The sequence below is a fragment of the Schistocerca gregaria genome, chromosome 8 (genome assembly GCF_023897955.1).
Source record: "Schistocerca gregaria isolate iqSchGreg1 chromosome 8, iqSchGreg1.2, whole genome shotgun sequence".
NCBI classification, from domain to species: domain Eukaryota; kingdom Metazoa; phylum Arthropoda; class Insecta; order Orthoptera; family Acrididae; genus Schistocerca; species Schistocerca gregaria.
In genome coordinates, this window is record NC_064927.1 from 478,211,693 (window position 1) to 478,228,938 (window position 17,246).

General features: G+C 44.9%; 1 protein-coding gene and 1 non-coding gene across 2 annotated transcripts in view; both read right to left on the reverse strand.

Moving 5' to 3' along the window:
* LOC126284450 (fibroin heavy chain-like) overlaps nucleotides 1–17,246 on the reverse strand; it is a 104,540-nt gene that overhangs the window by 26,762 nt on the left and 60,532 nt on the right. The window contains exons 5-6 of the mRNA XM_049983371.1: nucleotides 11,265–11,509; nucleotides 6,794–7,087 (exon numbers count right to left, since the gene is read on the reverse strand). Of these exons, the coding sequence (XP_049839328.1) occupies nucleotides 6,794–7,087; nucleotides 11,265–11,509 (539 nt within the window). The remainder of the gene's footprint in view (nucleotides 1–6,793; nucleotides 7,088–11,264; nucleotides 11,510–17,246) is intronic.
* Nucleotides 11,899–11,973, reverse strand: Trnas-cga (transfer RNA serine (anticodon CGA)). The gene has a single exon. It is a non-coding gene; the product is annotated as a tRNA-Ser (tRNA).

Here is a 17,246-nt window from a genome sequence, read left to right on the forward strand (position 1 = left end):
TCTGCCAACTATAAGTGTGGCGTTATTGTCGATATGCCACCTGCCATTTGTTTACCTCTCATCACTCGTGGGATTCTCTGAATCGGGCGCATCACACGTGAAACTCTCCTTCTCTTGTACCGTCTCGGGGTTACCGTAGCGTCTGGTGAGGACACAATAGCGGCTACAGCCAGAGAGCACTATGAAACATAGGGATCTCCACCCGGTTTCGAGAGCTTCATTGAAGTTTTTCAACTGAGAAAAACATCGCACAGTGTAACGTAGGATAAGTCGTACACTTCCTCGCTAAGGTCTGTAGAGACGAAGATGTAGAGTTTTTAAAACTCATGTTGACATAAAAGTACAAGATGACAAGGGAAATATTGGTTCATCTTAAGAAGAATGTAAGAAGGTTTGCTGGTAATCGGCACTGCTCGTAATTTTTGCCTTGCTGAAGCACCGTCCCAGGATAAAGAAAATTTACCAATCGTACAAAATTTGAAATGAACCAGATTGGCAAGGTTTAACACAACTACTATATATTGTACACGATTCACAGTATGGTGCATCCTTCATTCGTAAAATAATCATAGCCAATAGAAAATTTGAATTTTTGTTAGCAAGAAGCCAGTAGTTGCATCAGAAATACATTCAGTAAGTACTTGTATGAATAATCTATTAATGATGTCGAGTAATTAATAATGAAAAGAACAGATCTGTAGTTAATTGTATATTGCGTATTAGATTTCATCACTGACATTATTTCTTCTATACTACAATAAACAATTTCTCAAGATTACTCTTTGAAGACGCAACCTTCACGCCTACGCGTTAGGCAACTACAGCTCTAGGGCGACGTGTAAGGTTGCCCGCCTGTTAGGGGCAAAGGTGCAGGTGACATAGCTACTGGGAAAAGGTAGAGCACAATCAGTAACGAGATAAAACGTTATATCTACATCTACATCTACATTTATACCCCGCAAGACACCAACGGTGAGTGGCGGAGGGCACTTTACGTGCCTCTGTCATTACCTCCCTTTCCTGTTCCAGTCGCGTATGGTTAGCGGGTAGAACGACTGCCGGAGAGCCTCCGAGCGCTCTTCTTCTCTATCTCCTCTGTGAACCCGACCTAGTACGGATCCCAGACTGATGAGCAATACTCAAGTACAGGCCGAACGAGTGTTTTGTAAGCCACCTCCCTTGCTGATGGACTACATTTTCTAAGGACTCTCCCAATGAATCTCATCCTGGTACATCTACATCTCCATCTACATCCATACTCCGCAAGCCACCTGACGGTGTGTGGCGAAGGGTACCCTGAGTACCTCTATCTGTTCTCCCTTCTATTCCAGTCTCGTATTGTACGTGGAAAGAAGGATTGTCGGTATGCTTCTGTGTGGGCTCTAATCTCTCTGATTTTATCCTCATGGTCTCTTCGCGAGATATACGTAGGAGGGAGCAATATACTGCTCCAGTCTTCGGTGAAGGTATGTTCTAGAAACTTTAACAAAACCCCGTACCGAGCTACTGAGCGTCTCTGCTGCACAGTCTTCCACCGGAGTTTATCATCTCCGTAACGCTTTCGCGATTACTAAATGATCCTGTAACGCGCTGCTCTCCGTTGGATCTTCTCTCTCTCTTCTATCAACCCTATCTGGTGCGGATCCCACACTGCTGAGCAGTATTCAAGCAGTGAGCGAACAAGCGTACTGTAACCTACTTCCTTTGTTGTCGCATTGCATTTCCTTAGGATTCTTCCAATGAATCTCATTCTGGCATCTGCTTTACCGACGATCAACTTTATATGATCATTCCATTTTAAATCACTACTAATGCGTACTCCCAGATAATTTATGGAATTAACTGCTTCCAGTTGCTGACCTGCTATTTTGTAGCTAAATGATAAGGGACCTATATTTCTATGTATTCGCATCATATTACACTTGTCTACATTGAGATTCAATTGCCATTCCGTGCACCATGCGTCAATTCGCTGCAGATCCTCCTGCATTTCAGTACAATTTTCCATTGTTGCAACCTCTCGATACCCGCCTTACCAACAATTAATTTTATATGATAATTCCACTTCAAATCGTTCTGCATGCATACTCCCAGATATTTTACAGAAGTAACTGCTACCAGTGTTTGTTCCGCAATCATATAATCAGACAATAAAGGATCCTTCTTTCTATGTATTCGCAATACATTACATTTGTCTATGTTAAGGGTCAGTTGCCACTCCTTGCACCAAGTGCCTATCCGCTTCAGATCTTCCTGCATTTCGCTGCAATTTCCTAATGCTGTAACTTCTCTGTATACTACAGCAACATCAGCGAAAAGCTGCATGGAACTTCCGACACAATCTACTAGGTCATTTATATATATTGTGAAAAGCAATGGTTCCATAACACTCGCCTGTGGCACGCCAGAGGTTACTTTAACGTCTGTAGACGTCTCTCCATCGAGAAGAAAGTGCTGTGTTCTATTTGCTAAAAACTCTTCAATCCAGCCACACAGCTGGTCTAATATTCCGTAGACTCTTACTTTGTTTATCAGGCGACAGTGCGGAACTGTATCGAACGCCTTCCAGAAGTCAAGAAAAATGGCATCTACCTGGGAGCCTGTATCTAATATTTTCTGGGTCTCATGAACGAATAAAGCGAGTTGGGTCTCACGCGATCCGGAATCCATGTACATTCCTACAGAGTAGATTCTGGGTTTCCAGAAATGACATGATACGCGAGCTAAAAACGTGTTCTAAAATTCTACAACAGATCGACGTCAGAGATATAAGTCTGTAGTTTTGCGCATCTGCTCGACGACCCTTCTTGAAGACTGGGACTAGCTGTGCTCTTTTCCTGTCTTTAGGATTACACAATAAGGCACATCTTAATTCCAAGAAATTTTAGACACAACAACAACAAATCATTTGAATGTGAAAGTTCTGAAACCGAAGTAAAGTAACAAACCTGTTTAATCAATACAACATCAATGAAGTAGTAATATGGAATTTTGCTTCCGCTGGTTGTTTCCAATAATTAGTATCTCTCTGATACAATACGTCAGAATATTGCGCTTTTACTAAGAGATGCTATGGGAAGATTGACAGTATCACTGGTGGCTACAGGGACTAGAATGAATGTAGATCCTCACACTCAACACCAGGTCACCCAAAATGTAGATATCTTTACCTTTGAGGAACTTATGAACCATACCCTCTCGATAAGGACAAGAATGCTCCCCGAATTAAGTCGCCCATATGTTCCTGGTTGTTCATCTCTACGACTCTGGGAGTCAAAACTGTAGCTCTAGCCACAACCGCCGGCATACACTGTTAGAGGCACTGTAGCCATACTGCTATTGAGCATCCGACACAGCATTTTCAGTAAACTGGAACCCCTGTGGAAGCTGTATGCTCACGATGATGATACTGGTTTCAGGACGTTCAACAGCTGTGCTCCCTTGCAGGATATGGACTAAATGCTTCTAGAGAATAATGTCTTTCCTCGCCTTCTTGGGGCTATTGTCCATGGACACACTGTCTGACAATAACAACACAGGCAGTGAATGCTTACCAGCAAACTCGTATTGAAACCCATAGTAAAATTTCAACTGTGCATGTCTACATGCATTGTCAAGCCACTGCTTAAACAAAATTGTAATAATGACTTAAAAGACGAGTACTAAACAAAACGAGTATTGTTAAAAGAATTGGTTAAAGATTTTCTGTTGTACGGTTGTTGGCTTGCCACTAATAAAAACGTAAAACGAACAGCTTTTCTAACACACGTAGTTGTGCAACGAAGGACATATATTGTCTTAATGTAAAACGAAACAATAATGGAAGGGGGTAAGTAACATGCGTAAAATATGTATGAGTCTCGGGCTGGAGTTACCTCTATGAAATGACCACATCAAACAAAAAGTAAAAGCCGATGCTAGACTGACATTTATTGGAAGAATCTTATCTCTCTCTCTCTCTCTCTCTCTCTCTCTGTGTGTGTGTGTGTGTGTCTGTGTGTGTGTGTGCGTGGATGGTACGAAACACTGTAATGGTCGTGAGCGTTAGTTACCTTTGAGATTGGACGTGGTGAGTTGACGTTAATCAAGAATACCTTTAAGGCGGCGAAGACACCATTGTCAGCGCCTCACTGAGTTTGAACGAGGCCGCGTATTAGGGCTACGAGATGCTAGATATTCCTTTTGTGATGCTGCAGATATACTTGGCAAAAATGTAGCCACTGTACAGAGCTGGTCACGAAGTACTGTACTCCGAACGGCTACTTGGGCCACCGACAGAGAAGACTTCCGTGTTTGGTGTATGGACCTAGCTCATCGTACTGCATCTACAAGAGCAATCTGAGTGGCAGTTGGAACCACAGTGATACAGTGAACTGTTACAGACCGGATACTTCAAGGACTGCTCCGAGCCAGACGCCCTGTAACGTACATAGCACTGATTCCAAACCGCCACCATTTACGACATCAGTGGATGTCAAGAGTCGGTTCATTAGAGTGCAGAGTGTAGGTCTGTTCTAGTTTTTGATGATGCATTGGTCAATATTAGTGCCAGTGATGGCATTGTGTTGGTTAGAAGGAGGTCAGTTCAGGACCTGCAACCAACTTGTCATCGTGTTACACACATTCGACCTACTTACACCAGAAGTTACGGTTTGGGGTGCGATTTGGCATCACAGCAGGAACATTCCCGTGCCTATGCCATGCAGCCCGACTGCAAATTTGTATGTTAATCTGCTTATTCGACGAGCTTCCATTCATGAACAAAATTCCAGGGGGTGTTTTCCAACAGGATAACGCACGACCACGTACCACTGTTGTGACGCAACTTGCTCTACAGAGTTTCGACAAGTTGCCTTGGCCTGCTCGAACACCACATCTGACCCCAATCGAGCACATAAGGGGCATCCTCGGAGAACGACAACCCAAGGGCCGTCCACAACTAGCATTTTCCGTTCCTGTATTGACAGACCAAGTGCAACAGGCATTGAATTACGTCCCACAGACTATCATTCGACATCTGTACAACACAATGCATGCTTGTATTCAACATTCTGCAATGGCACCGGTTATTAATGAACCAGAATTTCACGCTTAGCATTAACCTGTTAATTTGCAATATCAATCACTTAAATATATTACCTAGACCAATGTATTGCCGAAAATTCTTTTCTCTATATTAATAATTAATCTTTTTGTGTTACGATTTTTCCGTCAGCTTATTTACACTACTTGCGATTAAAATTGCTACACCACGAAGATGACGTGCTACAGAAGCGAAATTTAACCGACTCGAAGAAGATGCTGTATTATGCAAGCGTTTAGCCTTTCTCAGCGTTAACACAAGTTTGGCGCCGGTGGCGACACCTACCACGTGCTGACATGAGGAACGTTTGCAACCGATTTCTCATAGACAAATAGCAGTTGACCGACGTTGTCTGGTGAAACGTTGTTGTGATGCCTCGTGTAAAGAGGAGAAATGCGTACCATCACGTTCCCGACATTGATAAAGGTCAGGTTGTAGCCTATCGCGATTTCGATTTATCGTATCGCGACATTGCTGCTCGCGTCAGTCGAGATCCAATGACCGTTAGCCGAATATGGAATCGATGGGTTCAGGAGGGTAATACAGAACGCCGTGCTGGATTCCAACAGCTTCGTATCACGAGCAGTTGAGATGACAGGCATCTTATCCGCATGGCGGTAACGGATCGTGCAACCACGTCTCGGTCCCTGAGTCAAAAGATGGGGTCGTTTGGAAGACAACGACCATCTGCACGAACAGTTCGACTACGTTTGCAGCAGCATGGACTATCAGCTCGGAGACAATGGCTGCGGCTACCCTTGACGCTGCATGACAGACAGGAGCGCCTGCGATGGTGTACACATTCGACGAACCTGGGTGCACGAATGGCAAAACGTCATTTTTTCGGATGAATCCAGGTTCTCTTTAGAGGATCATGATGGTCGTATCCGTGTTTGGCGACATCGCGGTGAACGCACATTGGAAGCCATACCGGCGTGATGGTATAGGGTGCCATTGGTTACACGTCTCGGTCACCTCTTGTTCGCATTGACGGCACTTTGAACAGTGGACGTTACATTTCAGATGTGTTACGACCCGTGGCTCTACCCTTCATTCGATCCCAGCGAAGCACTTCATTTCAGCAGGATAATGCACGACCGCATGTTGGAGGTCCTGTACGGGCCTTTCTGGGTACAGAAAATGTTAGACTGCTGCGCTGGCCAGCACATTCTCCAGATCTCTCACCAATTGAAAACGTCTGGTAATTGGTGGCCGAGCAATTGGCTCGTGACAATACGCCAGTCACTACTTTTGATCAACTGTTGTATCGTGTTAAAGCTGCATGGGCATTTGAACATGCCATCCAAGATCTGTTTCACTGAGTGCCTAGGCGTATCAAGGCCGATATTATGGCCAGATGGCCAGAGGTTGTTGTCCTGGGCACTGATTTCTCACGATCTATGCACCCAAACTGCGTGAAAATGTAATCACATGTCAGTTCTAGTATAATATATTTGTCCAATGATTACGCGTTTATCATCTACATTTCTTCTTGGTGTAGCAATTTTAATGGCCAGTAGTGTAGTATTTGGGCACCACAGCCAGATTTGCTAGTCACTGTACAGAATGAAAGGGCATGAAAAAACGTTATTATCATTATTATGTGTTCGGTCTGGAGACAGGAGAAGGGATGAATCAGTGACAGGATAGAGTAATACGGTGCTCAGAGCTTTAATTAAAGCCGGCTGTAGAGGCTTTGGGAGGACGTACCCAAATATGTCCTGATCGGTGTAGCCGCCGCCTCCAGGCGGTGCAGGGGTGTGTGAGCCTGCAGCGGGCAGCAGCGCCGTGGTGGGCCGCTGCGGCCGCGTGTTGAAGATGGACGAGCCGGTGCCCGTGGTGCCGCCCCCAGCGCCGCCCCCAGCGCCCGGGAAGCCGCCAGCGCCGCCTCCTAGACCGGCGCCGCCACCGCCTCCAGCTGCAGGGAAGGTGGTGCCCGCGCTGGACTCGAACAGGGACCCAGCACCAGCGCCGGGTGTACTCGCCGTAGGCGGCGTCGGCCTCCTGTGGAACATCACAAGCTTCACTGTTGCTGCGTGCTACACTATACTGCTCTTAAGAACATTTTAAGTATACTTCCTGTGAAATATGGTGCAACCGAATAACGTTGTAAATCACTTTAGGCAGTGGCCAGGTATTTGTAGATTATATTAGAACAAATAAATCCTCGGTCACAAATATTAAGTAAATATTGACCAGGTTTCGACGCTACTATGAGTGTCGTCTTCAGAATTAGACTAACTGTTCTAAAACATATTAGGTATATAATACATTAATAAAGTTTGAAGTCTGTACTCACTGGAAGATGCAGTACTTACAAGTCACATGTTAAAAAAGGATCTAAGCCGGAGAGGTGACGTCATGAATAGTTGTGAGATGGCGAGCTGATAAGGGCTGCTCGTACTGTGAACAAGGGTTGCAACAAGACTGAGGTGCCCACGCTAGAAAGTGTGGGCAAGTAAACATGGTGTTGCTACGAGCGCCATCTAGTAGCCGCAGAAATAACTAGGCTACTGTAGATCATTCACCAACTATCAAACATGAGTACAGGTTCTACATGTTCCTGCTCAGAACTAAGAGCTCTAAGGTCCTCCTTGAGACTGGTCGCAACTGCCTTCTATCTTACTTAACTGAAAGTACCCCTTCCTACTACTTTTTAGTTTCGCTTTGTACTTCGGTGATCATTGTTGGTAAAAGTGCCGCGTGATCTCTAATGTCAGCTTCAACATCACATCGTCATAGACGCACGGTCTGCTTGTTGCTATTGGATCTAAAATAATTCCGTCTTGATTGGGAATCCTAGCTATTTTTGTATATACTTTTCTGAGAAAGCATTTAGTATTGTTTCAAAGGATGTCTGATCACATTCTTCAAGCACAAAACTGCCAAACTATTGCTGGATTTTTAGTCTAATCTAATGACGACCTTTCGATTGGGGTACATACGTTTTAAGAAAATTACGTTTTCTCTTAATCTTTTACTTATGTTTGGGGGTGAATCTGGTGGTCCAGAGAGTATGCAATTATACATTAATGTCTCATCTTGATTGCTAGTTTACACCAAACGCTTTTTCATGAGTTCATTTTCAAATTCTACGAATTTAAGTTTCTTGATCAGTTTTTCACGCATCACAGTATCTTCAGAACAATGTTTCGAATACCGTTATCTTAGTGTCACATGTTCCTTCAGGAATCTCCAAAATTCAACTACTTTTTGGCATGAGTGTACGAAAATAACTAAAACATCTCATCTATACTCCGCAACCAAAATTATGGTCTGTGGCGATATTTACTTCGAGTACCGCTGTCCTGTTCCAGTCGCTATTAGTTGGTAAGCCGCCATGTGAGCTCAAACCTCCCTGATTTTTCTTTTACGGTCTTTTCGTGAGATACGAGTACAAGGTAGCTATACATAGGCAGATTCTTGCAGAAACGTACGCTCTCGGATAACGACACAATAATGCTCTGTAACATCAGCCATTGGAGCCACATGATGATTTCCGTGATGCCTTCGCACTTACTACTAATTTTGTCTGGTACGGATTTCACACTGTCGACCACTGTTCAAGCACTAGCCGAACGAAGATTATGTAATCTGCTTCCTTTCTGAGTGGATTACAGTTCCTGAGGATTCTTCCAAAGAATCTCATTCTGGCATGTGCCTTATCATGCGCCTTAGATTTATGCAGTCGTTCCACATTAAAAAATAAATAAGTGAATTGCCTATTTCTGAACAATTCGTTACATTTGTTTCTGTTGAAGGTCGACTGCAGTCCATACACAAAATGTCGCCCCTCTACATTTTGCTACAGTTTTCTAGCGTTGCGATTTCACTGCCTATAAAAGCATCAACCACTAAATCCTCATGAAAATTCGTATAACCGAGCGAGGTAGCGCAGTGGTTAGACACTGGACTCGCATTCGGGAGGACGACGGTTCAATCCCGCGTCCGGCCATCCTGATTTAGGTTTTCGGTGATTTCCCTAAATCACTCCAGGCAAATGCCGGGATGGTTCCTCTGAAAGGGCACGGCCAACATCCTTCCCCATCCTTCCTTAATCCGATGAGACCGATGACCACGATGTCTGGTCTCCTTCCCCAAACAACCAAACAACCAACCAAAATTCGTATGTTATCAATAAGATCGTTTGTATACAGTGTGTTTCAAAATCACACGAACGCACTTCTTAGACATTTTGAAGGTGCAGTGTTAGGAAACCGTGTCTGGAATTGTCATTCAGCGACGAAAGGTGGCGTCGAAGTTACAGGCTTCGGCGACTTATTTTTCACATTTTTCGGAAGAGGGTGTGCGGACCCAATAGAGGAAAAGTATTCGCAGTAGCGAGGATGAACAAGCTTTTCGGGTATATATTTTAGAGCACAAGTTTAATGGACTTCTTTCCTTGTTTTGATCCATACCTCCACTTGTAAAAATTTCCTGTAGTACAGTCGTAGCAACAACAATACCGGTATATGAATTCCACTGTCAGAGGTATCAGAACAATCTTCGCATAAGACTTACGACTCGTTCGTCACGTGGACCAACATGATCGCTACTAGTGAAACTCATGTTAATTAGGTCGTCGGAAATGTCATAATTTCTACACTAGGATGATATCAATATCGGCCTGGAGTTTCCCCCTCCTGTTCTTCAAGACGCGAATGACTTATGCATTTGCCAATCACAGGGAACTCTTTGCCGCTTCAGTAATTTAGAGGATACTGCTTATAGAACAGGAGCAAGTTCTTTTTCGTATTCAGTATAGAATCGAATAGGTATCACTGGCGATGTGTTCCCTTCCAGGGTTCTCAGACTTATGTGTGGGACGTGTATTATCATGTTGGAGCTGAAATTTAGGGTTTCGCAGGGATCGCAGGGATCGAATGAAGGGTAGAGCCGCAGGTGGTAACATATCTGAAATGTAACGTCCACAGTTCAAAGTGACGTCAATGCGAACAAGAGGTGACCGAGACGCGTAACCAATGGCACACCACACCATCACGCCGGGTGATACGCCAGTATGGCGATAACGAATACACGCATCCAATGTGCGCTCACCGCGATGTCATCAAACACGGATTCGACCACCATGATGCTGTAAACAGAACATGGATTCATCCGGAAAAAAAGTCGTTTTACCATTCTTGCACCCATGTTCGTCGTTGGGCACACCATCGCAGGCGCTCCTGTCTGTGATGCAGCGTCAACGGTAACCGCACCCATGGTCTCCGAGCTGATAGTCCATGCTGCTGCAAGTGTCGTCGAACTATTCGGCACATGATTGTTGTCTTGCAAACGTCCCCATCTGTTGACTCAGGGATCGAGACGAGGCTGCACGATCCGTTACAGTCATGCGGATAAGCTGCCTGTCATCTCGACTGCTAGTGATACAAGGCCGTTGGGATCCAGCACGGCGTTCCGTGTCACCCTCCTGAACGCACCGGTTCCATATTCTGCTAACAGTCATAGGATCTCGACCAACGCGAGCAGCAATGTCGCGACATGATAAACCGCAATCGCGATATGCTACTATCCGACCTTTATCAAAGTCGGAAAAGTGGTGGTACACACTTCTTCTCCTTACACGAGGCATCACAATAACGTTGCACCAGGCAACGCGGGTCAACTGCTGTTTGTGTGTGAGAAATCGGTTGGAAACTGTCCTCATGTCAGCACGTTGTAGGTGTCGCCACCGGCTATAACCTCGTGTGAATGCCCTGAAAAGCTAATCGTTTGCATATCATAGCATCTTCTTCGTGTGGGTTAAATATCGCGTCTGTAAAACGTCATCTTCGCGGTGTAGCAATTTTAATGGCCAGTAGTAATTGACACCTTCCCTGTAGTAGACACAATCTGGGTAGGAGTAATGCTTGTACTCCAGTTGTCCAGTACTACAAGCGTCAGTAGGAGAGAGTCCGCGTCTGCAATAGACCAAGGGCGGGTGGTACAGAATGTCGGTACCCCCATCCCACCATAGTCAGACAGTAGGAGAGATTGTTGTGCCACATACGTCGCGTACACCGACCTTACAGCAGACAGTGTTCGGGTAGTAGAGAGTGGTGTAACACGTGCGTCAAACACACCGCCCCTCCGGTAAACACGTTGTATGTATTGGCAGTGCCGGCACCCCCTCCGCCCAGTACTCTGCAGGGGCGTGTCTTGTGGCGCGTACGTCACGTACCCCGTGCCCCCGGAGGCGGCAGTGCTGAGTCCCTCGAAGCCGCCAACGCCGCCTCCGCCCCCGCCGAGGCCTCCTGCGCCGGTGCCGATGGAGTTCGTGGGCGGCAGGTAGGGCACTGGGCCCTTGCGCATGCTGACCACCTTGTAGCCGATGTTGGGCCCAGCGATGTACTCGGTGGTGCGCTGCACGCCCTTGTCGTCCAAGTACGTGTACGATCCGCGCACAACGCCGGAGCGGTCGCTCGCCTGCAACAGACAACACACTCACTGACGTAACGCGCGCAACATGTAAGGTAGGTGGGGGTAAGGCCCCCCCCCCATGGGGATAACATCGGAAGTACACTGAGGCTTTTTGCAGATGATGCTGCAGTATATCGAGGGGTTGTAACAAATGGTTCAAATGGCTCTGAGCACTATGGGACTTAACTTCTGAGCTCATGAGTCCCCTCGAACTTAGAACTACTTCAAAACAACTAACCTAAGGACATCACACACATCCATGCCCGAGGCAGGATTCGAACTTGCAACCGTAGCGGTCGAGCGTTTCCAGACTGTAGCGCCTACAACCGTTCGGCCACACCGTCCGTCGAGCTTGTAACAATGGAAAATTGAAACTGCCTGGCAGATTAAAACTGTGTGTCCGACCGAGACTCGAACTCGGGACCTTTGCCTTTCGCGGGCAAGTGCTCTACCAACTGAGCTACCGAAGCACGACTCACGTCCGGTACTCACAGCTTTACTTCTGCCAGTATCCGTCTCCTACCTTCCAAACTTTACAGAAGCTCTCATGCGAAACATGCAGAACTAGCACTCCTGAAAGAAAGGATATTGCGGAGACATGGCTTAGCCACAGCCTGGGGGATGTTTCCAGAATGAGATTTTCACTCTGCAGCGGAGTGTGCGCTGATATGAAACTTCCTGGCAGATTAAAACTGTGTGCCCGACCGAGACTCGAACTCGGGACCTTTGCCTTTCGCGGGCAAGTGCTCTACCAACTGAGCTACCGAAGCACGACTCACGTCCGGTACTCACAGCTTTACTTCTGGCAGTATCCGTCTCCTACCTTCCAAACTTTACAGAAGCTCTTCTGCGAAACATGCAGAACTAGCACTCCTGAAAGTAAGGATATTGCGGAGACATGGCTTAGCCACAGCCTGGGGGATGTTTCCAGAATGAGATTTTCACTCTGCAGCGGAGTGTGCGCTGATATGAAACTTCCTGGCAGATCAAAACTGTATGTCCGACCGAGACTCGAACTCTTGATCTTTGCCTTTCGCCGGCAAGTGCTCTACCATCTGAGCCACCGAAGCACGACTCACGCCCGGTACTCACAGCTTCACTTCTGCCAGTATCTCGTCTCCTACCTTCTAAACTTTACAGAAGCTCTCCTGCGAACCTTGCAGAACTAGCTCTCAGAGAAAGGATACTGCGGAGACATGGCTTAGCCACAGTCTGGGGGATGTTTCCAGAATGAGATTTTCACTCTACAGGCTGTGGCTAAGCCATGTCTCCGCAGTATCCTTTCTTTCAGGAGAGCTAGTTTTGCAAGGTTCGCAGGAGAGCTTCTGTTAAGTTTGGAAGGTGGGAGACGAGATACTGGCAGAAGTGAAGCTGTGAGGACCGGGCGTGAGTCGTGCTTTGGTAGCTTAGATGGTAGAGCACATCCCCGCGAAAGGCAAAGTTCCCGAGTTCGAGACTCGGTCGGCCACACAGTTTTAATCTGCCAGGAAGTATCATACCAGCGCACACTCCGTAGCAAAGTGAAAAACTCACAATGGAAAATTGTACTGAAATGCAGGAGGATCTGCAGAGAATTGACGCATGGTGCAGGGAATGGTAATTGAATCTCAATGTAGACAAGCGTAATGAGCTGCGAATACATAGAAAGAAAGATCCCTTATCATTTATCTACAATATAGTTGGTCAGCAACTAGAAGCAGTTAATTCCATAAATTATCTGGGAGTAGGCATTAGGAGCGGTTTAAAGTAGAACGATCATATAAAGTTGATCGTCGGTAAAGCAGATACCAGACTGAGACTCATTGGAAGAATCGTCAGGAAATGCAATCCGAAAACAAAGAAAGTAGGTTACAGTACACTTGTTCACCCACTGCTTGAATATTGCTCACCGGTATGGGATCTGTACCAGACTAGGTGGATTGAAGAGATAGAGAAGGTGCAACGGAGAGCAGGTCAGCAACTGGAAGCAGTTAATTCCATAAATTATCTGGGAGTAGGCATTAAGGGCGGTTTAAAATAGAATGATCATATAAAGTTGATCGTCGGTAAAGCAGATTCCTGACTGAGACTCATTGGAAGAATCGTAAGGAAATGCAATCCGAAAACAAAGGAAGTAGGTTACAGTACACTTGTTCGCCCACTGCTTGAATATTGCTCAGCAGTCTGGGATCCGTACCAGATAGGGTTGATAGAAGAGATAGAGAAGATCCAACGGAGAACAGCGCGCTTCGTTGCAGGATCATTCAGTAATCGCGAAAGCGTTAAGGAGATGATAGATAAACTCCAGTGGAAGACTTTGCAAGAAAGACGCTCAGTAGGTCGGTACGGGCTTTTGTTGACGTTTCGAAAACATACCTTCACCGAGGAGTCAAGCAGTATATTGCTTCCTCCTACGTATATCTGGCGAAAAGAAGATGAGGATAAAATCAGAGAAATTAGAGCCCACACAGAGGCATACCGACAACCATTCTTTCCACGAACAATACGAGACTGGAATAGATGGGAGAACCGATAGAGGTACACAAAGTACCCTCCGCCACACACCGTCAGGTGGCTTGAAGAGTATGGATATAGATGTAGATATAGATGGGGTAAAAGCCCACACCGTAATTTTCAACTGGCTACCATCGATTCAAAAGTTGACCACCAGATGACTTGTTTGTCTTATTGTAACATTCTCTGTTCCATTAAACCTCTGGCAGGCATATCAATCCAGAGGTGAAAAAATGTGGTAAGCCTGTTTTTCACCACATACATGCAACTTTTCTCATGTATTACTTAAGCATTTGATAATGCAAGGTTTCAAAAGAATAAACAACGAGCAATTTAAGCTTCACGTTCGCGTCGAAACACTCATTCTACCTCTGCATATACATATATACTCCGCTAGCCACCAGTCGGTGTTTGGCATAGCGCGCAATTCACACCGAACTCATATTTCTCCCCATTTGTTCTACTAGCGGATCGCGCGAGGGAAAAACGACTGTCTGAACGCCTCAGTACGAGCTCTGATTTCCCTATCTTAGAATGGTTCTCATTGCGCGATTTGAAAGTTGGTGGTAATCATACATGCTCTACAAACCTCGGCGAAGATCGGGTTTTGGAATTTACTGAGCACCCACTTTCGTTTAGAGCGTCGTCTATCTGCAAGTACGTCCCACTTCAAACTTTGTATGAGATTTGTAACGCTCTCGCGATTGATAAATGTACCAGTCACGAATCTTGCTGTTCTTCTTTGGACCTTCCCTGTCCCTTGAATCAGACCCAACTGGTAAGTGTCCCATACAGACGAATAAGACTGGACGAACTAAAGTATTGTAAGCAATTTGCTTTGTTGAAGGACTGCATTGTTTCAGGATTCTACCAATAAACAGCAATTTAGAGTTCGCCTTGACCGTTACTTCTGTAATCTCATCATTCCATTTGAGTTCATTTCAAACAGTCACACCCAGATACTTTACTGATGTCACCGCTTCCAAAGACTGGGCACTTATTTCGTAGCCGGCCGCGGTGGTCTCGCGGTTAAGGCGCTCAGTCCGGAACCGCGTGGCTGCTACGGTCGCAGATTCGAATCCTGCCTCGGGAATGGGTGTGTGTGATGTCCTTATGTTAGTTAGGTTTAAGTAGTTCTAAGTTCTAGGGGACTGATGACCACTGATGTTAAGTCCCATAGTGCTCAGAGCCATTTGAACCATTTTTTTCGTACTTGCACATTAATGGGGATTTTCACCTTGTTATAAGCAGTAGATTATACTTACTAATATTTAGAGATAACTGCGTCATTACACCACGCATTTATTTTCTGCAAATCCTCGCTGATTTGTTCACAACTTCCGTGTGATACTACTTTCCTGTAGACTACAACACCATCGGTAAACAGTCTAATGCCACTGTCAATACCAACAACCAGATCGTTTATGTAAATCGTAAATAGCAGCGGACCTATTACGCTGCCCTGGGGCACACCTGAAGTTATGCTTATTTCTATTGAAGTCTTCCCATTCAGGACGACTTACTGCTCTCTGTCTGTTAGAAAACTTTCTATCCAACCACATATGTCATCGGATAGACCGTAAGCGACCACTTTTTGTAGCAAGCGACAGTGCGGAACTGAGTCGAACGCCTTTCGAAAGTCGAGAAATATGGCATCAACCTGGGAGCCTGTATCTAGAGCATGTTGTATATCATGCACAAAGAGGGCCAGCTGTGTCTCGCTTGGATTGTAGTTGATCCGAGAAATCAACAATGGTGCATTTCTCGGAAAATAGAGAAATGGGGCAAATCCTGCTAGGCGTTTTGGGGCATATCCTCGCAGCCCCATCAACGAGACAATTCTTCAGAGATAGCATCCACAAACACCGCGTGAAATTACCTCACCTGAAGTTATAATTCCGCAGCATAAAACGAAGATATAGAGGAAAATGTCTAGCAAAGTGTTGAAATCTGGGCTTCTAATAGTGACTGACAAATAGAAAAAGAACGCAAAAAAGAAAAACTTGATACTGGAAGTAAGGAAGTGCAAAAGACATGAAAGAGCATCCAACAGTAACAAAACGACGTAAGATAGAGTCTACAACATCAATGTCAAAGAAAGGTAAAATAAAAAAACATCAAAGAGCCAGTTGACTGTTCTTCAGAGTCAGATTCAGACTTCTCACATCATGATGTAGCTGAGGTATACATGAATACTTCCTCTTTCGCGAAGAAGTATCCGAAGAAGAAAAACAAGAAGAAAATAACAGCCTTTGATTTCAAGAAGAATCAGAGGACTTAATAAAGTAGACTTTTTACTGAGTACCTAGTTAGTTTGCCATGGTAATTGAACTCTTTCAGGTGTCCCTACTAATCCTCCTTTCGTGAAGAGAAAAAGCATTATTTATTGTACAAAAAACTTTAAGCTTTATGGTAAAATTTATGAAACATTCCAGTTAATATTGCGTTGGGTAAACTGGCTAGAGTAAAAAATTTTACAAAGGGTTATTTTAGATGTTTTTATTGCTCCATCATCCATTTTTACCAATATTTATCGCAAATGGGTGAAAGACTCACTCTGCTGGGCTTCTCCCCGTTTTATGAGGTAAAATTCCACAATTTTTATTCTAACTAAATTATAAATTTCTCTGTAATTAATAATTAGGAAGAGCTGATGTTGGATGGGTTACAGGTAACAACCTAAGCTATGATTTTAATTTGATATCGCGAGAAAATCTACCCTTCACTGACCGCAATATTAGGAAAACCGAAAACTGTTGGATTTACCTACCTTACATTGCACAGTGCTTGTAGCTATCATTAACCTCTGGTTTTAAATTATCTCTTCCGCACTGGCTGTCACTGACTGATAAAAAGTTCCTTACATATATAGTAGTAACCACCACTACTGCGCAGTTTCGACTGTATAATAATTTTCAATTGTACTTAGTGTAGACTTTCAAATGAACACACTTCGATTACAATCTTAAAGTTCGTCGTCTGACCACATGTCCATGTCTCTGGTGGTAATGCCCAGCAGTCGCCTCTCCATTGCTTTTTGTGCCCTCCGTTATTTACGAGTGTCATTGTTTCCAGACTGTAAGTTGTTAACGGTACGACAGATGCATTGTCCTCATTGTAGCACCCTTGGTGGTCAGGATGAACTTTTATACTTTGTGACCATCTACAGCTAAGTATTATTGTTGGTGGAATTCCATCTTTTCGTTGAATGAAGAGTTTGGCTGTCTGTATTCACAACTGCTGCGCCTGG